At 40.0% G+C, this 17,364-nt stretch overlaps 1 protein-coding gene across 4 annotated transcripts in view; it reads left to right on the forward strand.

Moving 5' to 3' along the window:
- NUBPL (NUBP iron-sulfur cluster assembly factor, mitochondrial) overlaps positions 1 to 16,699 on the forward strand; it is a 93,413-nt gene extending 76,714 nt beyond the window's left edge. For 3 of the 4 annotated variants that reach the window (XM_068684433.1, XM_068684435.1, XM_068684436.1), the window contains 2 exons: positions 1,558 to 1,640; positions 16,114 to 16,699. In XM_068684433.1, coding sequence (XP_068540534.1) covers positions 1,558 to 1,640; positions 16,114 to 16,176 — 146 coding nt within the window. In that variant the 3' untranslated portion in view covers positions 16,177 to 16,699. The remainder of the gene's footprint in view (positions 1 to 1,557; positions 1,641 to 16,113) is intronic. The other variant, XM_068684434.1, reaches the window with a different exon arrangement.
- The last annotated feature ends 665 nt before the right edge of the window (positions 16,700 to 17,364 follow it).

Raw genomic sequence — 17,364 nt, forward strand, 5'->3', positions numbered from 1 at the left:
GTTTGCCTTTCGCTTTGTCTTCTGAATTGCACTTTTGCCCATACATGTCCTATTATGCTCATGTTGTGCAAGCAAATCTTTGCAAGCGTTGGGAAGATAAGTTGCTGTTTTGTAATAGAATAATTTTTTTTTGTAATTGTCTGAGATTGTTATTAAACTGACAGTGAAGAAGTATTTTTTCCGCTAATAAAATGTCCTTGGGGAAAAAAGTGAATGTTAGTGTCTACACAAAATAATGGTAAGACCTAAGCTGTGGGAGATTTACAAAGTTACTCTTATTCTGTTAACAAAAACATTTAGGGTTACAGGAAATTTTAAGGGACTCCCTAGTTTTTGTTTTGTTTTATTTTATTTTTTTATTTTAATGATTGAACAGACTTTCTGCCTAAAGAAATTCATTCAGGACTGGGAAAAAAAGAAACAATTAAATTTGAAGGAAATGAATAATAATAATAATCATAAGAAACTGAATTTCTTCAAGCATTCAGCTCAGTAATCATGGAGCCATGTTTTTGGTCTGCTATTTATTTGGTTTTCATTTATTTTCGTGCTTGCTTTAAAGTCTTTATTTCTTAACTAGATTTGTTACTTCAAAGTCTGTTTTTATACAATTTTTCTGACTATGTTGTTTCTTCTGACTATATTGAACTTCAGTAATCTATACTGGCTTGGTGTAGATTAAGTCAACTTTGCTAAATGTATGAATTAAATTGATGCATCTTCTGAGATGCACTCAAAATTGAACTAAGCATAGGCCGTTTTGTCCACACCCATCTGTGATGTAAAATGCTGCTGTATCTTTCTTTAAAAGAAAGTTGGTCTTCAATTTACCTCATAATTATCTATTATGGTAATGAACTAAATATGGGAACTTCATGTTTTCTTCAGTGCTAAAAAACTGTATTTCAGGAAGTATGTTCCAGAATGGACCAGGGTTACTAATTGCGTCTCCTTTAGAACATTCCCCTGTGACAGCTCCCTGCTCGTTAGAAAGAATATAAAGATGATTTCTGTTGGAAAGAAAAAGGAACTGAATAGCTGCCTACCTTTTAATTGGATCCAGGGCCTAATAGGAGCATTAACAAATGTTGTTATTTGGAAATTAAGTATTTAAATAAGTCTTTGAATAGTGATTAAAATCTTAAAAATGCATTGAAAAGAATATACAGTGAGGAGATAAGCTAAACAGTAAGTTGCATGAGTATTTGCCTGAGACAGAAGCAAACCTTTGTGAGTACTCGGAATAGTTTGTGCTTCTTCTTGTCTTTTTCTGTGTGCTCAAGAAACAATAAAACAAACCACCTTTCATCATTTATTTCAAAGCCTAGTCCTTCCTATTCAGAGAAAGAAAAATCCAAAATAGGTTTGGTCTTAATCATGGATATATAGAAACGTCTTTGCAGCCACTTTTCATTTTAAATGCTAATTTCTTGGTATTAAGTAATTCAAAGAATATCCTGAATTGGAATTTTATTTCAAGTCACTTTAGGGCTATTTTAATGAAACATTTAAGATGTATTGTCTTCACTTACATGTATCTTGGTGTCTTTAATACAGGAGACATTCCACTGCATGTTAATATACGGGAGACTTGTGATTCAGGGCAGCCTGTTGTGATCTCACAACCTCAGAGTGATGCTGTAAGTTTGGTGCACTGTACTTAAAATAACAAAGCAACCCCCTTCCCACCCTCCCTATTCCTTTCCCCCTTGTGCCCCCCCCCCCCCAAAAAAAAAAAAAAAAGTAAATGGGGAGCACTTCTCATTATTGCTATTTGAAAACTAACATATCTGAATGTAACTTAGAAAAATGCAATTCTGTAAGAGATTTTTGTCATTAAGCAACTTTGGCCTTTGTTTTGGAATGCTGGTCATGGGTTCTGCTTGTGTGCATGTGTTTTTCCTTAATTAGTCCAAATCATTCAATATAGCGAAGATTTGATCCAGATTCTGGCATGCTAAGAGGAGGAAGGTCAGTGTCAAGCCACATGAGACCTTGCAGCTAATGTAGGTCCTCTGAAACTGTCGGTTGAGCCTTTGGTAGCGGAGCCTGGAAACTGTCAAAGGATCCTATCAAAAGATTATTGGAACAAAACCTGTGTATTGTCAGTACCTGGATTGTTTTCAGCTGAAAGTGAAGGAATTTGCATACAAGATGAAATGGATTTTTCTGTGCATTTACCATAACATTTTATTGCCAAAAGAAAATGTGGGTTGTTGAGGTGGTAGGAGTCAAATACTCAAGTCTCTGAGGAAAAGCAGTTGCACATATGAAATTTCATTAACACTTACAGAGTAAGATTTTTCTGGTTAGTATTTTTTCTTGCCTCTCTACTCGATTTTGTCCACCTTGCTCTGTAGGGTAGAGTGTTGTCTGTCACATTGTGTTGTCACAGTGCATAGCGTGATGCAGCATCACTATTGACTGCTGCTTAGATGTTACCATTAAAAAAATATTGATTAATAATGATAATAGATAGTAGAATGTGTTAGAGATAAGCTAAAAAGTACATATAACCTTTCTAAAACCATGATTGCTAGATACATGCTGAAATAACTCTTCGTTACTAAAAATAAAAAATAAAAAATGGGGGTTTGCTAGGGGCGTATAATCCAGTATCATTAACATACTAGTCAGGATTCTGGAGAAATAGTGACTTACATTGTAGCACCTTATTTTTTTCTTTCTTTCTTTCTTTTCTTTCTTTTTTTTTTTTTCTTGTTAGAGAAGCAGCAGCTGTTTGTTTCTAATTGATATTTTTGTAGTCTTTGGCAAGACCTGTGCTGATCCTCTGTGGAATAACGTAGTGATCTTGAGTCCAGATCCTTGTGAAAGGAATCATTCCAATCAATACTGTAGTTTCTATCTGGGTATTTTGATTGAAACTGCTAAGGTTTGAATAGATGTATAGCTTAGGTCAAAGTTGAAGCAAAACAGCTGAGCAAACCAAGATGGAAGGCTCACAGCTCACAGTATCTGAAATCTATATTAACCAAAAGTCTGTAGCCTGCAGGAGTCTGAGCCTACATACACTCAAACGTGTAGGACAGCATTCTGAAAATTAAGAAAGACAAGAGAGTCTGTAGGGTTGCCATCTGTTCCTTCTTGGACTATGTTCTTGGTAATGAAAGGAGGGGTTATAAGCACCATTTGTGGCAATTAAGTTAAATATGAAGAGGAATAAAGATTGACAAATATGTGTGACTCTGGGGAAAACTTTTAATATTCTTCTCTGCCATTGTGTCTGTGAGATAATCATTCTCCTCAGAGAATGAGGTTTGTTTTTTTTTTTAGACTTTACTAATCTCTACAGAATGAAAAAGAATTTCCCTTTATTCCTGGTTTGTTTCTCATTATACATACAGAAAGTGATTGTTGTCCTTTTATATTTTAAAAGAAAAATGAAATTCTTATCACATAACTGGTGGTGGGAGAGGTTGTGTAAGGTCAGATTCTAATCTTTAATACATGACACCCATCACCATGTTTCTCAAATACAGTAAAATTGTGGCTATTCATGCATGAACAATCATAGTTTTTCAGATAGAGAACAATGTGCACTGAGCTGCTGAAATTATCTCTGCTCTTGTCCCTTAAATTTACAGATTTTTGTATACAAAATTCTGTGCTGTCTTTGTTAGAACACACTTAAAAATGAAATGCAGTCTCACAGAACTGAAATAATACTTGGCTGATTCAGAGTGGGAAATAAGGATGATGATTGACTTCTCAGAAACCAGCATGCAGTCACACCTTCTAAGCTTCATCAAGATTGGAATGAAGGGTTTTTCTTAAATGTTGTTTAATACTTTTTTTTTTGCTTACATGCATACCACAGGGTTCACCTTCTTTTGCTGATATGTAAAAGCATAGCTGTCACTCTACACTAGGATTTTAAAATGTATAAGCAAACTTGGTTAGATACTTTGCTTTAAAGCCTAGTTTGCTTAGATGCAGCTGATAGAAAAGGGAAACTAGCAGGAAAATTGCTAACAGCCGAAATAAACCTTCCATAAAAAAAATAAAATTATGTGTAGAAGTGTGGATGTATGCACTTCCAAAGTTCTCCATCAAAAGGCACATAATTCCTGAGATGCATCTTCTTGTGGAAAGGGTTGCCTGTATAGCTAAAGGGTGTCAGGGTTTAATGGCTGAAGTTCTATTTTGGTAAAGCTTGAGTCTCCAAGGGATAATGTCCCCAAGGAGAAATAAACAATGCTGGTAAAATGATTTTTTCCTTTGTATAACATTGTTTGTGCTAGTGTTTCTGTCAGCTTAGTTGTTTAAATTATGGCTTTTTTTAAGTCTTTATTGATAAAACTTTTTTTTTTTTTTTTTTTTTTTTTTTTTATCTGCTGCACAAGTGCGCTGTGAAAATTGAATATTGCTGTACTCACATATTAGCCTAAATAACAGGGACTAGTCCAACAGAAAGATAGCAGGCAGACAGCAGCAATTGGTAGTGATCTAAGATCCTCTACAAGAAGCTAATCATTTCTTAGTTTAATCAACAGCAAGGACTTACCAGGCCCTTCTGGAGATAATTGAGAGTCTTGGGAGCATTTCCCTCCTCCCTCAAGCTGTGGAGGTGGGTTGTCTCTCTTTGTTGTTTGCTCACCCAAACATATGTGAGAGTCTCTAGGCAGCAGAGGCTAGTAAAAGAAAATGATGAACACTGCTAAAATGGGAAAGGTAGAATAGGGAAAACAGAAGAGGAATCACTGAAACCAGGTGGGAATTGTTAGTGCTCAGATGTAGGGGAACTGCTGATCACCAAAAGGAATCAGCAGCAAAATTGGGGTTTGAAAGAGGCATTCTGAAACTTGCAGGTAAGAGGGCAGAAGCACAGTGAGAGATGCAGAACATGATTAATTCCCATGGAGTTATTTGTCCACTACATTAATCGCTAAAATCCGCAGCGAACTCTCCATCAGTACTGAGGAAAATGTAAGTAGAAGTTTAAGTGCTCTTCCACCTGTGAACACAAAACTCAGAGAGGTGTGGGGACAGTTGGTGGTTGTCTTGTGAGCTCTTCCAGGTTGAAACTCTTGGGTGTATCCCAGGCTTGATGGCACAGTGATTTGCTACTAATACCTTGCTAGAAGAGACAGGGAAACTGAAGGAACGCCACTGAACATGAAAATCTCATCTATCCCACGGTTAAAGTAGCAACTCAAGTAAATTCAAAGTACATTTGATCTACCAGTGTAACCATTCACCTTCTAAAAGCTAGGGAGTCTTGCTCAAATAGGCATTTCAGGGAGGATACGTGTTGGAGACTGAGACAAGTAGGAGGCACATTTCTCATCTTGGCTTGGGAATGAGATGATTAAAAAAAAAAAAGTGGAGAGATGATACACCTCTAAGATTCAGGAGGATAATACATTCGAGACAGCAGAGAAGTAATGCTACACCGGGCCTGATGGCACCGAATGGGATGGGCCTCTCTCGGAGAGGGGTAAGGATCTTTGGTCAGGAGTTGGCAGGGCTGATAGATAGGGCTTTAAACTAGAGTCGAAGGGGGAAGGGGCTAAAACCAGGCACGCCGGTGAAGACCTAAGGGATGGTACGCTAGAATCAGAGGGGCTGTGTGCCAGTGAGGTCCTTCGGTTAGATCCACAAGGTGCTGAGTGTAAGGAGACGCACCTGAAGTGCTTCTACACGAACGCACGCAGTATGAGGAATAAAATGGATGAGCTAGAAGTACTGGCCCAGTCCCGCAACTACGACATCATCGGCATAAGCGAAACCTGGTGGGATGAGTCCTGTGACTGGGGTGTTGCGATAGATGGTTACAGGCTCTTCAGGAGGGACAGGCAGGGTAGGTGAGGTGGTGGGGTGGCGATGTATGTGAAGCAGGGGCTGGACTGTGTGGAGCTTCAGGTCGGCGATGGCAAAGTTAAGAGCCTCTGGGTAAGGATCAAGGGATGAACGAATAAAGGGGATGTCGTTGTGGGAGTCTATTACAGACCGCCTGGCCAGGACGATAGCGCCGATAAATTATTCTTTACAGAACTAAGAGAGGCCTCGAGATTAACTCCCCTTGTCCTTATGGGGGACTTCAACTTGCCAGACGTTAACTGGGAGTGCCACACGGCTGACACAAGCAAGTCCAGGAGGTTCATGAAGCACCTAGATGATAACTTCTTGGTGCAGGTGCTAACGGAGCCAACTAGGAAAGGTGCCCTCCTAGACCTGTTGCTAGAAAACAGAGAGGGTCTGGTGGGAGATGTGGTGATTGGTGGCCGCCTCGGTCATAGCGACCATGAAGTGGTTGAGTTCAAAATTTATGGTGACAGAAGGAAAAGTGCCACCAAAACCTCATCCCTAGATATGGGGAAGGCGGACTTCAGGCTGCTCAGGGAACTAGTCAGCAAGGTCCCCTGGGAAGCTGCTCTTGAAGGCCTTGATGTCCACCAGTGCTGGTCATTCTTTAAGCGATGCCTCCTAGAAGCACAAGAACAGGCAGTTCCTAAATATCGCAAGTCAGGCAGGCGCGGCAGGAGGCCGGCGTGGCTGACCAGGAACATTCTTATGGAGATTAGGCGGAAACAGAGAGTGTTTCGCTACTGGAAGGAGGGCCAGGTGACATGGAAAGAATACAGGGATGCAGTTCGTGTTTGTAGGAAGAAAATTCATGTGGCTAAAGCACACCTAGAGTTGAAGCTGGCTGTGTCTGTGAGAGAAAATAAAAAGGGTTTTTTTAGATATGTGAATGGAAAAAGGAGAACTAAAGAATACATAGGGCCGCTCCTTGATAGGGAAGGTCTCCTCACAGACAATGACATAGGCAAAGCAGAGACGCTTAACGCCTTCTTTGCCTCTGTCTTCAATGCCGATGATGGGCTTTGGGACCCAGGGTGCCCTGAGCTGGAGGACCGGGACGGTGGGGATGACAAACTCCCAACCGACCCTGAACGTGTGCGGGATTTGCTACTCCACCTGGATCCCTACAAGTCCATGGGTCCGGATGGGATTCATCCCCGGGTGCTGAAAGAGCTGGCGGACGTCATCGCGGAACCTCTCTCAATTATTTTTCAACGATCCTGGGAGTCTGGAGAGGTCCCGGTAGACTGGAAGCTGGCAAATGTTGTGCCGATTTTCAAGAAGGGTCAGAAAGAAGACCCTAGCAATTACAGGCCTGTCAGTCTCACGTCAGTGCCTGGTAAAATCATGGAGAAGATGGTTCTCGAACTTATTGAGGCGCACCTGGGGGACAAAGCAGTCATTGGTCCCAGCCAGCATGGGTTTGTGAAGGGTAGGTCCTGCCTAACTAACCTGATTTCCTTTTATGATAAGATCACCTGTATGGTGGACCAAGGGAAACCAGCTGATGTGATTTTTTTGGACTTCAGCAAGGCTTTTGACACGGCTTCCCATAGGATCCTACTGGACAAAATGTCCAGCATACAGCTAAATAGAAACATCATACGATGGGTGAGCAATTGGCTAACGGGCAGGGCCCAAAGGGTTATGGTGAATGGGGCTGCGTCAGGCTGGCGGGCGGTCACCAGTGGGGTCCCTCAAGGCTCCATTTTAGGGCCGGTACTTTTCAATATTTTTATAAACGATCTGGATGTAGGAATAGAAGGTATTTTGAGCAAGTTTGCTGATGACACCAAACTTGGAGGAGTTGTGGACTCGAATGAGGGTGGAAAGGCCTTGCAGAGGGATCTGGATAGGTTGGAGAGCTGGGCGATCACCAACCGCATGAAGTTCAAGAAGAGCAAGTGCCGGGTCCTGCACCTGGGACGAGGAAACCCTGGCTGCACGTACAGACTGGGCGATGAGACGCTGGAGAGCAGCCTAGAAGAGAGGGATCTGGGGGTCGTGGTAGACAGCAAGTTGAATATGAGTGAGCAGTGTGCCCTGGCAGCCAGGAGGGCCAACCGTGTCCTGGGGTGCATCAAGCACGGCATCGCTAGTAGGTCGAGGGAGGTGATTGTCCCGCTCTAGTCTGCGCTGGTGCGGCCTCACCTCGAGTACTGTGTGCAGTTCTGGGCACCACAGTATAAAAAGGACATGAAACTGTTGGAGAGTGTCCAGAGGAGGGCTACGAAGATGGTGAAAGGCCTGGAGGGGAAGACGTACGAGGAACGGCTGAGGGCACTGGGCCTGTTCAGCCTGGAGAAGAGGAGGCTGAGGGGAGACCTCATCGCAGTCTACAACTTCCTCGTAAGGGGGTGTCGAGAGGCAGCAGACCTTTTCTCCATTAACACCAGCGACAGGACCCGCGGGAACGGGGTTAAGCTGAGGCAGGGGAAGTTTAGGCTTGACATCAGGAGGGGGTTCTTCACAGAGAGAGTGGTTGCACACTGGAACAGGCTCCCCAGGGAAGTGGTCACTGCACCGAGCCTGTCTGAATTTAAGAAGAGATTGGACTGTGCACTTAGTCACATGGTCTGAACTTTTGGGTAGACCTGTGCGGTGTCAAGAGTTGGACTTGATGATCCTTAAGGGTCCCTTCCAACTCAGGATATTTTATGATTCTATGATAATAACAGAATGAAGTTTAGATTTCACCTTCTTCCTCATTCCGTTATTTAAGAAATGGTGAGCCCTCATGGCAGAAATATAAGGAGGATAACTGCTTTTGGAAAAAAAAAAAATATAAAATCAGGAAACATGTAATGGTCAGCCAGTTCCTTAGTGCTTTCTTGCTGCAAACAGGGAAAACTTTGAGTTCAACCTCTTGTTCTGTAAAAATCAAGTAGAGTGTATTAGAAAAGTATGGGAACAAATGGAGAGAACCAGTAATAGGTTAGGGTATCAGAACCCCAAATTGCATAGCCATTTGTAGATATGCACAAATTTATTTCCAGTTTGAGGAATTTGACTTGGGCAGGAGAAAAATCAAACTTGACCTGGAGCAAGAAAACCCGGATTTGTTGCTGGAAATCATGCTTAATGTCATCCTGTCCAGCTTATCATGAAGACCAGTGTATGGTACAAAACCCACACACACGGGGGGATGTTCTGTTATTGTTTAGTTCACATTTAACTATGTGAAATGTGTTCAGGTGCTCTTGAAAATTTCGCTTATTGTGACTATTTAAAAGTTGGACTAGATGATCATCTTAGAGGTCTTTTCCAACCTAAAGGATTCTATGATTCTGTGATATCTTGGTGAAGGAATGTGCTGTCTGTAAAATCCACAGGGCTCTTTAAGGGGAGACAGAAAGCCCAGTCAGGTGGAAAGAAGGAGCACTAGGCATAAGCAGTCTGACAGAGGAAAGTAAGTCTGGTTTAAAAATCCCTTTTCAATTAAATTAGAAATGTTACAGGCCTTAGTGTGGTCTGAAGGGACAGATGGAATTCATATTCAGAAACGCTTTTTTGTAAAATTCTTTGTAAGGGTGAAGTGTGAGTAGGGTAAAAATGTACAAGCTTTTAAAGCTTTGCAAGAAATAGTTGGAAAAAAAAATTGAAATAGTGGTAGGGAATAATGTTTGCTGTTGTTTAGCTGTCATCAATAATTCCATTTAAAAAGTGGTCTCTCCAGGGTGTGGTATCTTTTGAAAGAAAAGCAAACCCTGAAGTAGAGACTGCATGATATGATTTATAACATGCCTTACCATCAAGGCTTCCTCTGAATGATCACAGTAACACTTGGCATGTGTAGGTCTGAATCCTTTGTTCAAGCTGTAGATAGCACAATGCATCGTCAAACCCTCATTTACACTTCATTCTGCTGCGGAAAATGCTGAGTGTTAGGATAGTCTGCTTGAAGGATGCTACTGTATTGCATTTGTATTGCACTATTCTACTTAACCATGTTTTCTGGGCAGGATGTCTTTTTAGATATACATAAAAGCACCTGAGTGATGTACACATACAATGGCACCTTGAGGCTAGCAGTGTTTCCTGGCTGAGGCTATATCAGAGGAAGGCTTGGCTTTTGCAGCTACTTATATATAGGATTACAGGAAATTTCCATGTCCTGTGAGTACTAAGGCTTTTTTTAGGTACTATCAGGAAGCATCCACTTTACTTAACCATCTTATACCTTGTAATTATTGTAATTTATGGATCAACTTTTATCATTTCATTAAGTTTCCTTTCTGGGCTGAGGCTTCCCTGGAGTGTGGCAGAAGTTGCCAATTCATGCCAAGAAGACTGTTACAGAACTACCCAGAGGAAGACAGAGTAGGAAAGATTCTGTGCTTCTTGCAGCAATCAAGAATTTGTCTGGGTGACATAAAGTTATCTGAAGTTGGAAGCTCATTTAAACCAGTGTTTATTATCATAGCTCAGAAGGCACTAAAAGCATACCATGGTGAAATACAGACATCAGGGGGCAGCTCCAGACATGCACTGAAGGTTGGGGTTGTATCAAAGTCACAAACAGTTTCCATGAACACTAAAAATCCGAAAATCCGATTAAAAGAGAGTTTCATTGTTTCTTTGTTTGTTTGTTTTTTCTATGCTATCACCTAACATTGCTTTCATGTGGGTGGTAGCCAAGTCTAGTGTTTGTCCTTATGATGGCCACTATTTGACTGGTTGCTTGTTGCCCATGATTGCTAGTTTTCTTTAGTAATGAATAAAGTACAAGTCCCTAAGACTTCAGTTGTGCAGATTTAAATACTATATCCTTCTCTATAGGTTCAGTAGCGTTCAATATTCTAGACAGTCAGGACTTGCATAAAATATCCCTTTCAACCTGGGATATTGTAAGACTGTGTATTTTTTGGGTGGTCCTTTCCAGTTGTTGGATCCTTGTGGGTCCCTTCCAATTTGGGATAATCTGTGATTTTCCTTTGGATTGCTAAAACAGATTAATAGCCATTTTAATAGTCTTGGAGTTCTTTAGTAGAAGTTAGAAAGCATGTCACTAAGTGGACTCCTTGGTGTCCTTGGCCCACAAGCAAGCGATGGGATCAGTATGCTTTTTCTGAGTTGCTGGTATGCAGTGGTTTGGGGGAAGGCAAATGTGATACCAGCTCTTACCTGTTTTGGTTTTCCTGATGGGTTAATGGTATTCTGTAGTTGTGCATCCCTCTTATTAGACACTGGCAGCCTCTGCAGCGAGCTGTTTGTGACCTGAGATCTGTACTTCAGTAAAAATGAACCGCAAGGCAAATTAGCAGGTCAAGCCAAGTCAATCCACATGAACAGGGCAGAGTCAGCTATAAGCTGTAAGCTCATTTTGCAGTTGTCTTAGGAGTGATGCACACATGCCTCATGGGTAAGAGTTTGAAGGAGAATTAAATGCTGTAACTGAAAGGCTCACATTTTTCTAGGATTACTATGTGACTTAATTAGATGGGGTAATAAAAAGATTACTTGCAGTTTAAAGCCAGTCCATGTCTGCTATTCCATACCAGAGCAATGAATCAAGATGTTCTGATTGTGTCAGCTAAGTAGGACTCATAGGTCCTTTTTCTAACAAAGTTTATTACAAGTTCTCCAATTCTTACCTCAAGATCTGTGCTTCATCAGTGGTGCCCTCTTGGTCCTAAGATTTGTCATTTAAGGAACGCTGCAGTCTTTTCTGACAGTGTTTGTACTAGTTTTCGAGAGGTGAAAAGTCTTTCATGTGGCCATTATCTAGCTCTGTTGACTCTGAACATCACCTTCCATCTCTGTCTGCCCTTACCGCTGTTGCTCTCAGACCCCACCTGGGCAGCATTTGTAACAAAAAATGTGGTTTGTTTTTAGAGCATTCTGTCTCGTGTGCACTTCTTCATCCTCTCAAAACAGGGAGAATGTTTTGTTTGCAGCTAACTGATATGTTATTAGTAAATATAAACAGTCCATCTGAAAAAAAAAAAAAAGCTTTCAGAAAGAGCCTTGTAAACCACTCCTTTAGAGTTTCCAAATCATGAAGGGAAACACTGATCTGTAAAACTCACTTTGATTTTATAAAAATGAAAATGGTTTTCAGTCATGAGTAAGAACTTGTCCTTTACAATCTCTTTTGTCTTTCCAACCGAAAAGGAATAAAAATCATTCTCAATTTTCAGTTGCAATCCCTCTTCTTTTCTTAGTAATGATGGAGGAAATAACTGAACTGAATGGGCTCTAGTACCTGTGTACAGATGACACATTGAATAGACTGAGAGTAGGAGAAAAGGCTCAATACATATAGAGTTGTGTTTGTTTAATGAAAGGCACATTGAGTTACTGAGATTCCCTCTAGACCTTCCGTGTCTGCTGATGTATGTTGCTGCTGAGAGACTGGCCCTCACTCATAGTTGAGTGACTTGTTGAAAGGCTCGAAACAGTTGATTTTCTCAAAGACTGGTTACTGGTGGAGACCTTGTAAGGAAATGAGAGACTGTTCTGTTAAACTTATAAGGTAGGTATCTAGGAGAAAAAAAATAATTAAAAAAAAAAAAGCTGCTTAAAAAGCTGCTTAGGGTGCATAGGAGGTTAAGAGACTGCTGGCAATATTCGGACTAGGTAACACTAGCATGCCAGCTGCAAAGAGTTGAAACTAGCCTCCTGTTACTAAACGACAGCTCAGATAAATGGCAAATGAAAGTTAGTGTACATAAATGTGAAATCATTGCCCAGACACTCGTGAATATTGTTGGGGCGGGGGGCACATGGAAATGTTATTTATTGAGATCTTGACAGGGAACACATAGGGAATCAAATCTCCCAAGTGGGATATCTTTTTGCTGTCTGGATGGTTATGGAAGTTTCTCTTACAAGGGCTCTTGTCAATCAGTAGTGTCTTAGCTGCCTCAAGTGAGACTCCCTGGACCCCTGTTCAGCTCAGTTTTCACAGTGGAGCCAGTCCATGATCCTGAATGAGTACTCCAGCATATGCGTGATCCATAGCTGTTGATTATCTGTGCACAAAACATCTCTAATCTTAACTGCGTACAAAACCACTGTCCCTGCAGCTGCAAGAACAATTTCTGCTATGTATTTGCAGTTATCTATGTGCCATTTGGTCAGTTCTGGAGCAGAAACTGCCTGGGTAGTCTCTGAAAGGGGCTGGGTTTTGCATTCAGTTTGTTAATTAACTCATTGAAACTTATGAATTGATCTGTGCAAAGGGGCAACTGCCTGCAGGACTTTTCAGTGTAGTCCAAAATTCCCACCTGGAGAACTCCTACACTAATCAGTGTAAATACTTATATGCAAAGGCAGTTTGATTTCAGTCAGTCACCTTTTTTGAAGTTGATCTCTTGTTCCAGATTGATCCATTATCTCATCTGTGCAGGTGGCTAGCTGGGGACTTGGTAGACTCCCCAGGAGATTAATAACTAAGTGTACTGGGTGTTGCACATGGGCACAACTGTATTACCCAAATGCACTGCAATAATACCTATAGGACTAGTTTGGATTTTCCTATACTGTGGAATGAAATCTTTTTGTTCTGTTCTTCATAAAATAAAACCCACTGTTTACTCTCATTTCTTACTAAATTTTTTTTCAGCTACGTGTTATTGTGATCATTGGTCCCTGGGCATTTGGCCCATCATAATGTAGTGCAGAATAAAAATATTGCAAGATTTTAGATGCAGTTCTTTTAAAGCTAGTATCTTTTTTTTTATTATTATTTTTATATAAGTGACTGAGATTTTCTATTGTGTCTTTCAGTGAGTGACCCTACAGTGCCACAGCTGTTCTTCGTAAGTGGCCTAGTGGACCGGAATGATTTACCATAGAAATTGAAGGAAAGATAAGTGTAGAGAATGTAGCAGAATTAAACAGCAAGGGATGTTACAATGAGCAAATATTTACAGCCCACCTGACTTGTAGCTGTGGTGTTCTCTTTGTAGTGCAGTGTCTATTCCTTGCTTCTCAGGTCATCTATTCTATTACATGCACAATCTTTATGAGGTCTTGCAGATTATTACAGCACAGGTCTCTTGGGAATAATTATGCTTCCTTTTATTCTCTGAAATGAATTAGTGTGATCTAAATAGCCGTGAGGGGTATAGGTTGTAGGTTTTTAAGCATATGTGATGTTCACAAAGTAAATGAAGAAATAGTGATATCTAATTTTTTTAATTGGTGCTATTTAACAATGAATAAAGGACTAACTAGGACAGAATAATTCCCTTGTAGATATTTTGTCAACTTACGTACTAAGAAATGTAAAAGCTACTCTGGAACAAGAGCCATCTTATCTGTGATACAAAAGGCTGAGCAGAATTCAGTTCCTCAGAATCCCTTATAAAGAATCTCCAGTTACAGATGTGCTGCCTGGATTTAGCCCTGCCTTATAAGCGTGCAAGCTGACACAGGGCTTAATGGTTTTAAAGAAGCCTCTTACATGTAGTTTGTGAGAGTCCTAAAATAGAGCATTATGGAGTAAGCCTGTGGAGGAAATACACATGACTGGTACTAGTTTTCTGTAGTTTTCTGAGTCCGTTCTAACCATAATCACCATACTGTTAGAACTGCATTTTAATTTCTTTAACGATAAGTATAAGAGAGGTTACAAGAGAATAAAACTATCTAAAACACACTGAACTTTAGAATGGGAAATACTGCTGTTTAGCCATATGTCAGAATGCATTATAATTCTTACTTAAAGTAAGTCTTAGCTTTGTCATTGTACAGCTAGAGGATACAACGCTGATCACAGCTTAAATCTTATGAGTAACAGATATGGATTACACACTTGACTTTGATGCAACTGCTTGCATGAATAACTTGTGTGTCCAGAGCATTTCAGGATTAAGGCCTTCACTTAGTCTGCTGTGCATTTAATCTGTTATCTGCATGTAGATGGTGTCTGCGTTCCTTACAATCTCAGAAAATTACTTGGTTTAGTCTTAGGAGTATCTGAGCACTGAGGCTGGGAGTGCCAGAAAAGAAAACTGACAGGCAAGGAGCGAAGCTTAGAAGAGAGGAGACTTGCTGGGACCTTCTCGTCCTGCCCCTCAAGCTCTGCCCTCATATATTTGTCAGTTTATTTGCTGTATTAAAGGCTCGTCAGGACTGCAAGGTCTAACTTGAGGTTACAGTCATCTACGAGTTCTGCATGAGGGAGGCAGGGGAGAGCAGCACAGTAGGGAATATTCTGGTGATTTCTTCTAGTTATTTAAGAAGGAAGAACTTCCCCATTTAGGGAAGGCTGTCAACATGGGCTGCAAATGCAGGCTGATTTGAGAAGGTGAAGTGGTGCCTTGGTTACAACGTAATGGAGTAGAAGCAGGATGAACAGTAGACATTTTGTTTTACTTTACAACCACAAAGGCACAACAAGTTCAAATTACAGATAAGGTATAAATTTGTAACAATGAAAGCCATCTCTGAACAGTGTAGATGATATGCATATACATACACATTTAACACACAGAAGAGACTGTTTTACTTGAAAATCTTTATATCAAGGTCAAAGACCTTTCTAAAACTTATGTTATGTTTTGACTGTAAGTTAGTGAGCTTGATAAAGAAATTACTGGGTTTTTGTTTTGTAGTTTGTACTGTGTTAAAGGCAATTGCTTTATGTATCTTTTGGCATTGCATTTTTGAATATTCAATGTTAGCCCAATCACGGTCCCAGCCATGTCATTTTTCAGAGGTGATAGAAGTAAGCTTGAATTGTGTCATTCCTGATAGTCTTAGGGTTTTGTCTTCTGCCCTCCAACTTAGAGCATCCTACCAAGTGCCACAGGTTGATGTGAGAGTGAGCTTTTGTAGGGATTCTAGTATTGCAGAATTAGTTCTTTCCAATACCCACTTTAGCCTTTTTTTTTTTTTAAATCCTTAATGACTTAATTCTCTTAATTTTTTTTTATTGTTTTTTTTTTCCCGATTCTCTATCTCAATCCTGTGTACAGTTCATCTCAGTCTTTGAGGTGAGGGGAGTTTATAACTAATAGGACCTGTGGGACTGGAGTTTCCTTCCATCTCAGCACCTCTCCTCTGGAAGAATATTGATTGTTTGCTGTTTAAGACAGATTGTTCAGTCAAGCCCTAAGAATAATACTAAAGTGTTGTACCCCCAGTATTTTAAATAATGCTTGTACTTACTTTATGTATTAGAGTATAACTTTCCTGAACACAAAACTAACTGAATAGAACACATTTATTATAACATTTTTCTTTTCCTTTGAATGTGTGAGAAAATGTATACTTAACAAGACGTATTGCTTCATATAGGAAATGAAAGGTTCTAAATATATGTTTCTGTTTTTACAGGCTAAAGCATATCTAAAGATAGCTATGGAAATAGTAAGACGACTGCAAGTACCTCCAGCTTGAAGTGTTTATCACAAACTAACCACCAAAGCGATCTTCTGGTGTGACTAACACAAGAGTCCTGCTACTTAATTCTGTGGACACCAGTCTTTATGAAAAACCTTTTCTGGGAATTAATTTATCAGAGTTTAAATTATGATTGTGATATTTATAGGTTTGCAAATCATTATTTGGCTATGTCCAAATGGATTTAAGTATGCAAAAGATGATAGACAATATGTAACTTCTGGATTGTAACGTCATCGAGCAAGAAATACATCTTTCTGATGAGCCCTGTTCTAAGGTCAGGAATGGAAAACAGCCTCTCCAGCCAAGCAGAATGATGAGAAGGATGTTGAGATATAAGACCTACTTAAAAAGTGACATTTGCAATGCTATAATTTCTGAAATTTTTTTTTGAGCTTTTTACTTGCTTAACCACCAAGCTGACCTTAACTTGTGCAAAATTTTAAGTAGAAAATTCAGTTATGTAATTGCAGTACATGTGTGCATTCATCTTTAAACAAATAAAAGATAGATCTGCATATATTCTGAAGAATTCTTATGATGGATCATGAAAAAATTCATTCGTTATTGGATAATGTTCGATCATGAGGTAATTCAGTTTACCGGGTAATGGATGACATGACCCTTAGGCTTATTTCTTGACTGCTTTGCATTATAATAGACACAGACAGAAGACAAGGTAACTGAGGTCTTTGCTGAAAACGCCAGAGCTCAGTTTGCCAGGGGATGCAAACATTCAAGATACATTAAATTCAGGATTGCATATTCCTCTTACAGTGCAGCAACTTGGAATTTAAGTGTAAAGATACAGTTCTGAAGCAAAGAAAACTTTGGTCATCAAACTGCACGGCCTTCTGGTTTCCTTTTTTTATTGCCTTACATTCTGTGATCTTTATTTTTGTGTTGGTGTGTTGAAGTAAAAGAATATGCCTTCAGGGAATGAGTTCCCATTCACAGTCAGATGTTTTGAGCTGACATTTAGGCTTTTTCATCTACACAGTAAAGTATAAGCATCCTAAACATACATCTTAACCAGACTGGGAGCTTAACCATACTAAGGAGTTCTGCTATTGATCTCTGTGGGACCAAGATTTTTCCCTGTAGTCCAAATAATTATTCATACATTTTGAATTAGTTGTTTTTCCTTACTGAAGCGATACAAGATAAAAAGTTGGTATCCATTTA

Source organism: Anas acuta, chromosome 5 (assembly GCF_963932015.1).
Source record: "Anas acuta chromosome 5, bAnaAcu1.1, whole genome shotgun sequence".
In the NCBI taxonomy this organism is placed as follows: Eukaryota; Metazoa; Chordata; class Aves; order Anseriformes; family Anatidae; genus Anas; species Anas acuta.